Here is a 12,728-nt window from a genome sequence, read left to right as displayed (position 1 = left end):
AGCTACCTTTTTTTCTGTTCCTAGATTTCCTTCATTAGAAAAGAATTAGATGGAATTAAATTGGGTTTTCAGCAGAGAAATAATGAAGACTGGTGCCAACATCAGTTCTATCATTAAAATCATGTTTCTTGTTCTAAGGACCATCTTTCTTTGAGATGAGAAGATCCTTGTGTTCTTTTTGGAGTGATAAAATTTCTTGTCAATGCCCAATGAAAACAAAAAGGAATATTTTGGCTGCTTTAAAAAATTGTTTTTGGTTATCGTGAGTTATAAGACAAAGGGGAAAAGGCACCATCAAACTCATTCATGTTTTGTATATGTAATGTTTATTTTATTTCTACATTATTCTAAGTTATACCTATAAACTAGTTACAACCATGTACAAAATTACTTGTTTATTAGAAATAGAACATTAGAAGTACATTCCAAATAAAATGGGAAGTCTCACATCTTCTGCCAGAAAGCCCAGTTTCACTGCTGCTACCAAGTTCTTTCTTGATGTGCTATAAATATTGTTTAATATTTGTTAATATTTACCCACTTTTGTATTCTTCAGTGGTATTAGGATGTGGCAGGTTAGGTTTTTTTGTTGTTTTTGATTGAGGAGGGTGGGTGGGCGTGTTTTGATTTGTTTAATTTTTGTTTTTAAAATTGCTCTTGACCCCTTCATCCTCAGGTATATAGAATCAATTATCTCCTTCCTTGACACCTTTTTGTTTCCCCAGTTCATTGTGGTCTTAGATGTTTAAGTGAGTTCACACTAGGCTTATTTATATGGTTTGTTTAATGATTCTTTATCACATGTACATGTCAATGCTAATTTGATTCTTTTAAATGATTGTTCAACATTACAGTGGAAATCATTCTCCCCTGCTCTGTTACTGGCCCTTTTTTGGAAGGTAAGGGAGAAAGAGACTCCTTAATTGTCACTGCTTGACAGAAAAACAAAAAACTTGGAGCAATGCCAGTTTCCTTTACGTGGACAGGTTTCTGCAAGCTTCAGGCACATAGCAAAGGGCATAGTGTGAGGAATGGGAGTCAGATGGGGACCCCTTTACTTGGAATGTTGCAAGGCAAAGGTACACTTCTTGTACGTTGCATACAGCAAGAGGATAGAGCGCAGCATCTGTTTGCACATGGTCACTGTCATCTGAATCTGAGGTTCCTTTAGTCCAGTGGGCCACTGATGCTCCCGACTGATGATTTTGCAAAAGGCTGACTTGTCTGAAACTCTGAAGGTCCCAGTCCACTTTGGGGGCTGAGCCGTGATGACCCTGCCAAAGACTGAATCCACTCCATTGAGGCGGACAGGCTGAGGCTTCCTGACCAGCCCTTTCTTGTTGTTCATGGTTCGGAGCTCTGATGTATGGCAGGGTAACTTGGGACTCACCCCAGGTTCCAGGAATGGGCTGTCTAGGACTAGAGTGACCTCTTGAAAGCACAGCTGCACTTCAATGTCAGAAGGGGTGTTTGGGAAGCAGGGGGAAACCCTAAAGGGGTGCTTGGAAGAGGGTGTAGGTGTTGTATGCCGCAGCCATTGGAAGCTCTCATCCAGTGGGGTCCATGGTGACCAGAGCTGGTATCCAGCCATGGATAGTTCTAAAGGAAAGGAATCAGAACATGGAATTTCCCTACCATGGTTTTGGTGAGTGCATGGCTGTTCAAATTCACATCTCTTTGTCTCATAATGACTTTAACTTACTCTAGTTCCCAGGAACAGTGTCCATTAGATGTTAGAGTACCAGTATCTATAAAAAGTAGTAAGGGATGGTAACAAGTATTGAATCTGTCAAATGATATGGACTAAAACTTTATTCAACCTTATCACAAGCCTCTGAATGTAAGTTTTAACCCATTTTACAGATGAGGAAATACAGGGTGGGCAGAAGTAGGTTAATAATATTATATAGTAAATAATACAATAATAAAGTAATGTAAGAATAAACTTTCTTGTACTCAAAACTATAAACCTTCTTTTGCCTACCCCGTAGAGCTTTTCTAAATGGAGTATTCCAGTTCACCATTAGTACCTGTGCTGTGTTGGTAACTGCTAAAGACAAAATCTACACCTCTGAGGTTGCAGAGGCTACTGGCACTTCATGATGAGATGTTAATCGTGGTTAGAAGTTCAGAAAGGCCACATCTTACCAAATATCTGTGACTCTGAATTCCATGTACTTTATACCAGTGGTCCTCAAAGTATGATCCCAGAACTAGCACCTTCAGTGTTATCTGGTAACAACATGGTAAAAATGCAAATTCTTGGGTCCCATGTCAGACCTATAGAATCAGAAACTCGGGGGATAGGGTCCTGTAATCTGTGCTTAAACAAACCCTCTGGGAATTCTGATGCACCTACAGTTTGAAAACTTATCCTGTTCCTTTTAAAGAACTTCAGCTTTCACTATTCATAATTATGAAGACAGTCTCCTCTTGGCCCTAAAAATCTGTTTTCCAACACAAGGGAGCCATTTTCTCAGAGCCCTGAGCTACTTACATACCACCCCGGAGGAATTACACCAGCCTGATAGGGAAAATGGTCCCAAAGGCCAGTCTTTAAAAATTTCTAAAGATTTTTCTGGTTCTTGTAGGTGTGCTTTGTTTTTTGTTGTCTTATCTATGGGAAACCCACTGGGTAAGAGCTTTATTTTTCTTTTCCCCTTGAAAATAAAAGGCTGGGAAGGTGTTACTGACTCAAAATATATCCAAGTAGAATTTGGATTTTCCATCAGCCTACCTTAAAATTGCTAGTATAAAAAGGGTTTTCCTGAATTCAGGAGAAGCTAACATTTTTTTCAGCATGAGCTATCATGTTAAGGGACATAGCAGATCCTTTTTCTTTCTAGCCAAGTGTATTTCTGTCCCTTCTCTCTTCTCCCACAAAAGGGAACAGCTGCAGATTTTATTCCATCCAGGACTGCTGTGAAAAGTTGACACTTCCACCATAGTTTTTGAGACAGTAAAGTTCATTTTTTAAAAGGACATTTCAAACCAGAAAACCTGCCCCAACGATGGTTAGTATAAAAGAGATTTCCTTCAAGTGGTATGTCTCACCTGACCTATGCAGGCCCTTTTGCCTACTGAGTTCAAATGTCTGGACTGAATTAGAATGAGAAACTGACCCCCAAGGAATACTTACTAACAGCCTACCAAAGGCTTCTGATGCTTGAGATCATGACCCTAAGAACATACATCCGAGATCAGTGCTACTCTGGTACACTACCATGGCAAGGCGGGGTAGTGGGTGGTAATACCTCTTAGCATATGACAAAATAAATAAATAAATTTGATCCCATCACCCTTTTCCTGACTCAACTCCTAAGAGCAAAAAGAGCCAGAGGTAAAAAAATAATAATAATTTAAAAACTATTTTGTCAAATGTCCAGCCTAAGCAGCAAAACCAATATGAGATGAGAAGGGCTTCTGACAGGTCTTTCCACCGTTTTTAGCAAGCTTTACATAAAGATGGTTCACAGACTCCCACCTCTCGGTTGTCACTGTCATCCATTCCATGAGGGACTGAACCTAGGGAGTCCGTTCAAGTTGCTCTAATAACTCCCAGGTAGGGAACCCCTTGTTCTGACCAAAAAGGTTTCCCCTTCATACCATTCTTCCTGTTTCAAGAAGCCTGGTTGCCCAATTTCCCCACCTGGGAAAGGGGAAGGCAGCGTCAAAGTGCCACTGAGGTCCTTGTAAACTGCGATCCAGACGAGCTGAAGCTACCCGGTGGAAGGGTAGCTTCCCCTCCCAGCCAGAAGGGGCTTGTTTCCCGGGGGTCCCGACCCGGGGGCGGGAGCCAGAAGGCTCTGGCTGTGGAGGCGGAGGTGGAGGTGGCAGTGGGAGCCCAGGCCCGGTCCCACCATCCGGGCTGGGGGCTCACCTGCTGAACTCCACAGGCCATACGCTGCAGAGTGGCAGCTGCTGTTTCCGGGCCGCATCTTTTCACCACCAGGCGCCTGGCAACCGCCTTTGTGACCCAGGACCGTGGAGGAAGTTGGGGGCGGGGAGACCCAGCCGCTCAGGGGGAGGGGGCCTCGAGACCCCGTGCTCGGGGGCGGGGGCGTCTGGGCTGGACTCTCCACTACCATCTTTTTGGAACGCCAGGTCCAGAACTTTGCCTTCAGCAGTGCAGGTTCCAGTCCTGTCCCCTCGATTTCCTCTGCTACCTCCCCACAGCTGTGTGCCTTCGATTTAGTTGTACAAGTTGGGCATGTCCACTTCAAAGCGTATGGTCTGAAACATGCGTAAAAATCCTAGCACCTGTAGTTAGTATTAAAACTCTTTATCATCGATTCCGGCCAGGGCACACAGGAGAAGTGCCCATTTGCTTCTCCACCCCTCTGCCGCGCCTTCCTCTCTGTCTCTCTCTTCCCCTCCCGCAGCCAAGGCTCCATTGGAGCAAAGATGGCCCGGGCGCTGGGGATGGCTCCTTGGCCTCTGCCTCAGGCTCTAGAGTGGCTCTGGTCGCAACATGGCGACGCCCAGGATGGGCAGAGCATCGCCCCCTGGTGGGCGAGCCGGGTGGATCCCGGTCGGGCGCATGCGGGAGTCTGTCTGACTGTCTCTCCCTGTTTCCAGCTTCAGAAAAATGCAAAAAAAAAAAAAAACCTCTTTATCAGCCCTGGCCAGGTTGCTCAGTTGGTAGAGCGTTATCCAGATATGCAGAGGTTACAGGTTCCATTCCCGGTCAGGGTACATGGAAGAATTGACCACTGGCAGCATGAATAAGTGGAACAAAATTGGTTGTTTCCCTCTTTCTGTGTGTCTCTCCCTCTCTTAAAAAAAAAATGGTGGCACAATGGATGGAGTGTGGACTGGGATGGGGAAGACCCAGGTTCGAGACCCCAAGGTCACCAGCTTGAGCGCAGGCTCCTCTGGTTTGAGCAAAAGCTCACCAGGTTGGACCCAAGGTCGCTGGCTCGAGCAAGGGGTTACTCAGTCTGCTGAAGGCCCGTGGTCAAGGCACATATGAGAAAGCAATCAATGAACAACTGAAGTGTCGCAACGAAAAACTGATGATTGATGCTTCTCATCTCTTTGTTCCTGTCTGTCCCTATCTATCCCTCTCTCTGACTCTCTCTCTGTCTCTGTAAAAAAAAAGTTCTTATTAAACCCTACTCAGTAGGGTTAAGGTGGAGTTACCTAGACTTCTGTTCTGAGTCTTCATTTTTTTTTTTTTTTGTATTTTTCTGAAGTTGGAAACTGGGAGGCAGACAGACTCCCGCATGCGCCCGATCGGGATCCACCTGGCATGCCCACCAGGGGGCGATGCTCTACCCATTTGGGGCATCGCTCTGCTGCAACCAGAGCCATTCTAGCGCCTGAGGCAGAGGCCACAGAGCCATCCTCAGCGCCCGTGTCAACTTTGCTCCAGTGGAGCCTTGGCTGCGGGAGGGGAAGAGAGAGACAGAGAGGAAGGAGAGGGGGAGGGGTGGAGAAGCAGATGGGCGCCTCTCCTGTGTGCCCTGGCTGGGAATCGAACCTGGGACTCCTGCACGCCAGGCTGATGCTCTACCACTGAGCCAACCGGCCAGGGCCTAGACTTCTGTTCTGAAGGCTTTTGTTGCTGCATTGGAATGATCCCAATGCAGATTTATAAATGCTTGCCTATCAAGAGCAAAAAGAAAGACAAATGTGTTCCCTTGACTTACTGACCGAAAACCGTTCTCTGCTTTCTATTAAATCTCAGAAAAGATAATGCTGTCCCATTCTCAAAAAGCTAAAAAACTGACCCTTTCACCATATTGAGAGTGATCTGACAACTTTGTAAGAATCACTCAATTACCCTGGACTACTGAGTGAAAACGGATCTGCCCAGTTGATTTCTATATCCCTGGTGCCTGGAAGTGTGCAGGAAATATTTGCGGGACAAATTAACTAATGGCCCACCTGCCCTTCCCTTAGAACCCAAATGTTTCCCTTGCACTTTGGGAACTGTAGAACACAGCACACAAAAGAGCTGTAACTTTTTGTCTGGCTCTTTGGAAGAAGCTGAACTGGAGAGATGGAGGTGCAGAAACTGGGCATAGAGGAATGGGTTCAGGCTGAGAGCCTGGTTTAGAAGGCCAGATAGTCTTTTTTCTTTAATTGATTTTAGTGAGAGAGGGAAAGAAAGAAAAAAAGAAACATTGATTTGTTGTTCCACTTATTTGTGCATTCATTGGTTGATTCTTGGATTAAACTAGCAACCTTGGCATATGGGGTGTATACCCTAACCAACTAAGCTACCTGGCCAGGGTAGGTCAGTTGTTCTTTTTAAATTGTTTTAGGTGGGGGAGAGAGATGAGAAGCATCAACTTGTAGTTGTGTCACTTTAGTTCTTTGATTACTTCATATGTGCCTTGACTGGGGAGTTCCAGACAAGCCAGTGACCCCTTGCTCAAGCCAGTGACCTTGGGCTCAAGCCAGCAACCTTAGACTTCAAGACAGTGACCTTTAGGCTCAAGCCAGCAACCATGGGATCATATCGATGAATCCACACTCAAGCGGGCGATCCCGTGCTCAAGCTGGCAAGCCTGCACTCAAGCCAGATAAGCTGTGTTCAAGCTGGCAACCTCAGAGTTTTGAAGCTAGGACCCCAGTGTCCAGGGCCACACTTTATGCAACCACTGATCAGGCCCAGATAGTCTTGGTCTTGTCAAGAATTGACGGCCCTGGCTTGACCAGGTGGTGGCGCAGCAGATATAGCGTCGGACTGGGATGTCGAGGACCCAGGTTCACGACCCCAAGGTCGCCAGCTTGAGCACGGGCTCATCTGGTTTGAGCAAAACCTCACCAGCTTGGACCCAAGGTCACTGGCTCGAGCAAGGGGTTACTCGGTCTGCTGAAGGCCCGTGGTCAAGGCACATATGAGAAAGCAGTCAATGAACAACTAAGGTGTTGCAATGAAAAACTAATGATTGATGCTTCTCACTCTCTGTTCCTGTCTGTCTGTCCCTTTCTATATCCCTCTCTCTGACTCTCTCTCTGTCTCTGTAAAAAAAAAAAAAAAAAAGAATTGACAGCCCTGGCCAGTGGCTCAGTGAATAGAGCATCGGCCCAGTATATGGATGCTCTGATTCGATTCTGGTAAGGATGCCCAGGACCGATGTTCTAATCAATGCTACTGGCCACGAGAGGGGAAGAGAGAGGAGGGAGGGAGGGAGGAGGAAGACGCAGATGGTCACTTTTCACGTGTGCCTTGACCAGGGATCGAAACCTGGGATGTTCGCACGCAGGCCGACTATCCACTGAGCCAACTGTCTGGAGCTTAAAATGATGATTCTTGTAAGAGACTAAAATTATTTTGAATTACAAAACTTTGTATTAAGTTTTTTATTTTCCTCTTATTATTTTAAAAGCAAATAAAGTAGGGTTTTTTGCACAGTTGTGTTTTTTTTAAGACTTTATTTATTTTAAATGGGGCGGGGAGAAAGCATCAACTCCCATATGTGCCTTGATCAGGTAAGTCCAGGGTTTGGAACTGGTGACCTCAGCATTCCAGGTTGACACTTTGTCCACTGCACCATCACAGGCCACACAGTTGTATTTTTAAAATAAAAGTCCCCAAAGCAAAACTGTATAATCAAAAATTGTTGTCTGCCTGACCAGGCGGTGTCACAGTGGATAGGGCATCAGACTGGGATGCGGAAGAGCCAGGTTTGAAACCCCGAGGTCACCGGCTTGAGCACGGACTCATCCGCCTTGAGAATGGGTCCACTAGCTTGAGCACAGGTAGCTGGCTTGAGCCCAAAGGTTGCAGGCTTGAGCCTAACGTCACTGGCTTGAGCAAGGGGTCTCTCGCTCTGCTGTAGCCCCCCACCCCCTGGTCAAGGCACATATGAGAAAGCAATCAATTAACAACTAAGATTCTGCATTAAAGAATTTATGCTTTTCATCTCTTTCCCTTCCTGTCGGTCTGTCCCTATCTGTCCCTTTCTCTGTCTCTGTAAAAAAAAAAAAAAAAAAAAAAAAAAGCCTGACCAGTCAGTGGCGCAGTGGATAGAGCATCAGACTGGGATATGGAGGACCTAGGTTCAAAACCCCAAGATCGCCAGCTTGAGCATGGGCTCATATGGTTTGAGCAAAACCTCACTAGCTTGAGCCCAAGGCCACTGGCTTGAGCAAGGGGTCACTCAGTCTGCTGTAGCCCTACGGTCAAGGCACATATGAGAAATCTATCAATAAATAACTAAGGAGCCACAACAAAGAATTGATGTTTCTCATCTCTCTCCCTTCCTGTCTGTCTGTCCCTTTCTCTGACTCTCTCTGTCTCTGCCACAAAAACAATAACAAACAACTGTTGGACAGAGAGGGCTTTATTCTTCCCAGCTCTAAGGGATGTATTCTCAGAGGTTCCATCTGCCATCCCTGCTGAGTCTGATCTCCATCCACCTCAGTGTGTACCATGCACATATGGAAAGCCAGAATTTCCCCCATATAGCATGTTACAACATCAACTTGATCTGTTTCATTCGGCAGTCAACATTCTGGTTGCACTGTTTGGGTATTTTCATGACAATAGCCACATTCACTGTGCTGAAAGCCAATTTGATACTTTCTTTTTAAAATTTTTTTAAGACTTTATTTATTTTAGAGAGGAGAGAAAGAGAGAGAGAAGAGGGGAGGAGCAGGAAGCATCAACTCTCATATGTGCCTTGACTGTGCAAGCCCAGGGTTTCAAATCAGCAACCTCAGCGTTCCATGTTGATGCCTTATCCACTGCGCCACCACAAATCAGACCAATTTGATACTTTCAAAGCAGCCAGCAACATCACCATGGTGCACATGCCATATCCATAATTGTGCAAATGATGGGCCTAGTTCACATGACAGTAAAGGAGACTCTAATGATCACACAATGCAACTGACGAACTTCAAGAATTTGATTCCATACTGATTATTATACCTGGAGTCATTGACAAAAATACCCAAGTTCCATGAAGCACATGACCAACAAAGAAGACAGGGACCTGTTTGTCCTATACTGAGGCTGTCAGCCGTATGGAAGCACTCCTTGTTCCACCAACTGCATTACCAAAGGGCTTGCCTCTGCAACCTTGAATCTTCCATGGGAAATAATTCCTACATTGAAGAATTACTGTACTGGCAAATCTATAGCTTGAGGACTGCCTGACAGCAAACTCCATGAGACATTTAGGAAAAATCTCCAGATGCTCTGGAGGAACATTTTTTACTCCAGGACAGCATTATATCCTTGAATTGTTTGGAATTACAGGGGAGATCCTGAAACAGGTAAATAGAAAGGCAAACAACAAGAGAAGGGCTGAAACTGATTGGTCTATGGAAGACCATTAATCATTTCATTTTTTTTTTTAATTTATTTCAGAGAGGAGAGTGAGAGAGAGAGAGAGAGTTAGAAAAGGGGGAGGAGCAGGAAGCATCAACTCCCATATGTTCCTTGACCAGACATGTGCAGGGTTTTGAACCGGCACCCTCAGCATTCCAGGTCAACGCTTTATCCAGTGTGCCACCACAGGTTAGGCCCGTTAATCATTTCTTTTTTTATTTGTTTTTTTTTTTTTTTCTGAAGTTGGAAACGGGAAGGCAGTCAGACAGACTCCCGCATGCACCTGACTGGGATCCACCTGGCACGCCCACCAGGGGGCGATGCTCTGCCCATCTAGGGCATCACTCTGCTGCAACCAGAGCCACTCCAGCGCCTGAGGCAGAGGCCACAGAGCCATCCTCAGCACCCGGGCCAGCTTTGCTCCAATGGAGCCTTGGCTGTGGGAGGGGAAGAGAGAGACAGAGAGGAAGGAGAGGGGGAGGGGTGGAGAAGCAGATAGGCACCTCTCCAGTGTGCCCTGGCCAGGAATCGAACCCAGGACTCATGCACGCCAGGCCGGCGCTCTACCACTGAGCCAACCGGCCAGGGCCCCGTTAATCATTTCTTAAATTCTATAAATATGTGTTAATTTTCTGCTTTCTTCAGAAAAAAAAGAAAATGTAAACTAATCATGAATGCATGCTTTGTAAAGAGTTAGGCACTGTGTTTAATGTTTTATTTATTCTTTCTCAGATAATTCTCCCAACAATCCTAACCCATCCATGCTTTATTTCTTGTATGTGAAGTGACTCCTATGTAGTAGATTTATGATTTAACAGTGAGGTGCCAGGCCTGACCAATGGTGGCTCAATGAATAAAGCATGCATCAACCTGGAATGCTGAGGTTGCTGGTTCAAAACCACTGGCTTGCCTGGTCAAGGCACATATGGGAGTTGATGCTTCCTGCTCCTCCCCCTTCTCTCTCTCTCTCTCTCCTTTCTCTCTCCAAAAATGAATAAATAAAAATCTAAAAAAAAAAAAAAAGGTGCCCTGCAGATCTAACTTCTCTGATACATATGAACAAAATACTGACTTCCAACAACGTCACTTGGGAGTAGGGTCTTGAATGGCAGAGAGGACCTTCTGGATGTCTGGGGTTCAATATTTAAGGTTGATATTTGTTACTTTAGAAATAATTTATATGAATACCTAGGAGAGCTCACATAGACTAAACTGTTTTCAGATTGGTACAGTGAGAGATAGTGGAGACTGATATCAGCTGGTGAAGGTCCCCACTTAATTGGCTTGTGACCTTGAACTTCAATTTTCTGTTCCGTAAAATGAGAAATCTCTTCCTGACTTCGTTCTACAAGGTTTGTGAAGGTCCAGCAAGGTAATAGCTGTACAAACAGTTAATAGCTTATAAAATCTTTTTTTTCTTTATTGTATTTTTCCAAAACTAGAAGTGGGGAGACAGACAGACTCCCACATGAACCCAACTGGGATCCACCTGGCATTCTTATCACAGGGCGATGTTCTGCCCATCCAGGTGTTGCTCCGTTGTGGCTGGCTGGAGCCATTGTAGGGCCTGGAGCCATTGAGGCCCTCCTCAGCACCGAGGCCAACCTTGCTCCAATGGAGCTTTGGCTGCAGGAAGGGAAGAGAGAGAGATACAAAGGAAGGAGAGGGGGAGGGGTGGAGAAGCCAATGGGCACCTCTCCTGTGTGCCCTGACTGGGAATCAACCCCGAGACTTCCACATGCCGGGCCAACGCTCTACCGCTGAGCCAACTGGCCTGGGCCTTGTAAAATCTTTTGAGTAAAAGAATGAGTAATGATTTGTCCCCAGCTCCTGTTAGAAGACTGTTCAACCACATTTTCTTAAGTAACATAAAAGGCACTTACTATACAAATCAGATTGCAAATATTCCCTTAAGCAAAAAATCAAATTGTCCTTAATTCCACTACCTTAACAAACCAGATATTTACATATCTGGTGCATCCTTATAGTCCTCAAGCAGTCATAGGTTTTGCACAGTTGCACTTAACGAAAAATTTGTAGTACGACCAGGTGGTGACACAGTGGATAGAGCATTGGCCTGGGATGCTGAGGACCCGTGTTTGAAACCCCAAGATTGCCAGCTTGAGCATGTATTCATCCAGCTTGAGCGAGGGCTCACCAGCTTGAGTGCAGGGTTGCCGACTTGAGTGTGAAATCATAGACATGACTTCACGGTTGCTGACTTGAGCCCAAAGGTTGCTGGATTGAAGCCCAAGATCACTGGCTTAAGGTCACTGGCTCAGCTGGAGCTCCTCACTTCCATCAAGGCACATATGAGAAAGCAACCAATGAACAACTACAAGTTGATGTTTCTCATCTCTCTCCCTTCCTGTCTGTCTCTCTTGCACACTAACGTTAAAAAGAAAAATTTTTATTTTGTGTTTATTTCCAATTTATCGTCTGTGTTATGTTGCCACAGTGTTCGTAATTAGTATTTAAATAATTGCTGTGCCCTGGCCGGTTGGCTCAGCGTTAGAGCGTCGGCCTGGCGTGCGGGGGACCCGGGTTCGATTCCCAACCAGGGCACATAGGAGAAGCGCCCATTTGCTTCTCCACTCCCCCCTCCTTCCTCTCTGTCTCTCTCTTCCCCTCCCGCAGCCAAGGCTCCATTGGAGCAAAGATGACCCCGGGCACGCTGGGGATGGCTCCTTGGCCTCTGCCCCAGGCGCTAGAGTGGCTCTGGTCGTGGCAGAGCGACGCCCCGGAGGGGCAGAGCATCGCCCCCTGGTGGGCGTGCCGGGTGGATCCCGGTCGGGAGCATGCGGGAGTCTGTCTCTCCCCGTTTCCAGCTTCAGAAAAATACAAATAAATAAATAAATAAATAATTGCTGTAAATGGCTATGCTTTTGTTTAGTCATTCCCAACTGTGGAGATTTAGTTGTCTTTTTTAAAATATATATATATAGATAATGCTATAAAGAGTATCTTTGTGATTAAATTGCTATTTCCTTTTCAGTTACTTAATGAGATTAGGTAAAAAAAAGTTTATTTTTTTTACAACTCTTTTTTTTTTTTTTACAGAGACAGAGTCAGAGAGAGGGATATAGACAGGGACAGACAGACAGGAACGGAGAGATGAGAAGCATCAATCAGTAGTTTTTCGTTGCACATTGTGACACCTTAGTTATTCATTGATTGCTTTCTCATATGTGCCTTGACCACGGACCTTCAGCAGCCCGAGTAAACCCTTGCTCTAGCCAGAGACCTTGGGTCCAAGCTGGTGAGGTTTTGCTCAAACCAGATGAGTCCGTGCTCAAGCTGGCGACCTCGGGGTCTCAAACCTGGGTCCTCAGCATCCCAGTTCGACGCTCCATCTACTGCGCCACCGCTTGGTCAGGCACAACTTTTATATTAATTGGCCAATCACACCCACAACGAGTCTAAGCTCACAAATTTTCTG

The 12,728-nt window shown here is 45.6% G+C and overlaps 1 protein-coding gene across 2 annotated transcripts; it reads right to left on the bottom strand.

The window, feature by feature from the left end:
- Window positions 1-1,054: 1,054 nt before the first annotated feature.
- On the bottom strand, window positions 1,055-3,939 carry FANCD2OS (FANCD2 opposite strand). Of its 2 annotated transcripts, none has more exons than XM_066245961.1 (2): window positions 3,881-3,939; window positions 1,055-1,599 (listed from the first exon to the last, which is right to left on the bottom strand). In XM_066245961.1, the coding sequence occupies exons 1-2, from the start codon at window positions 3,936-3,938 to the stop codon at window positions 1,055-1,057; spliced, it is 603 nt and encodes a 200-aa protein (XP_066102058.1). In that variant the 5' UTR covers window position 3,939. The 2 variants fall into 2 exon arrangements, with proteins under 2 accessions (XP_066102058.1, XP_066102060.1); XM_066245963.1 differs by lacking the exon at window positions 3,881-3,939 and adding an exon at window positions 3,573-3,604 and having other exon boundaries at window positions 1,055-1,598.
- Window positions 3,940-12,728: the final 8,789 nt, after the last annotated feature.

This window comes from Saccopteryx bilineata, chromosome 10, assembly GCF_036850765.1.
Source record: "Saccopteryx bilineata isolate mSacBil1 chromosome 10, mSacBil1_pri_phased_curated, whole genome shotgun sequence".
In the NCBI taxonomy this organism is placed as follows: Eukaryota; Metazoa; Chordata; class Mammalia; order Chiroptera; family Emballonuridae; genus Saccopteryx; species Saccopteryx bilineata.
The sequence above is the reverse complement of the archived record's forward strand: the minus strand, read 5'-3'. Positions and strand labels throughout refer to the sequence as shown.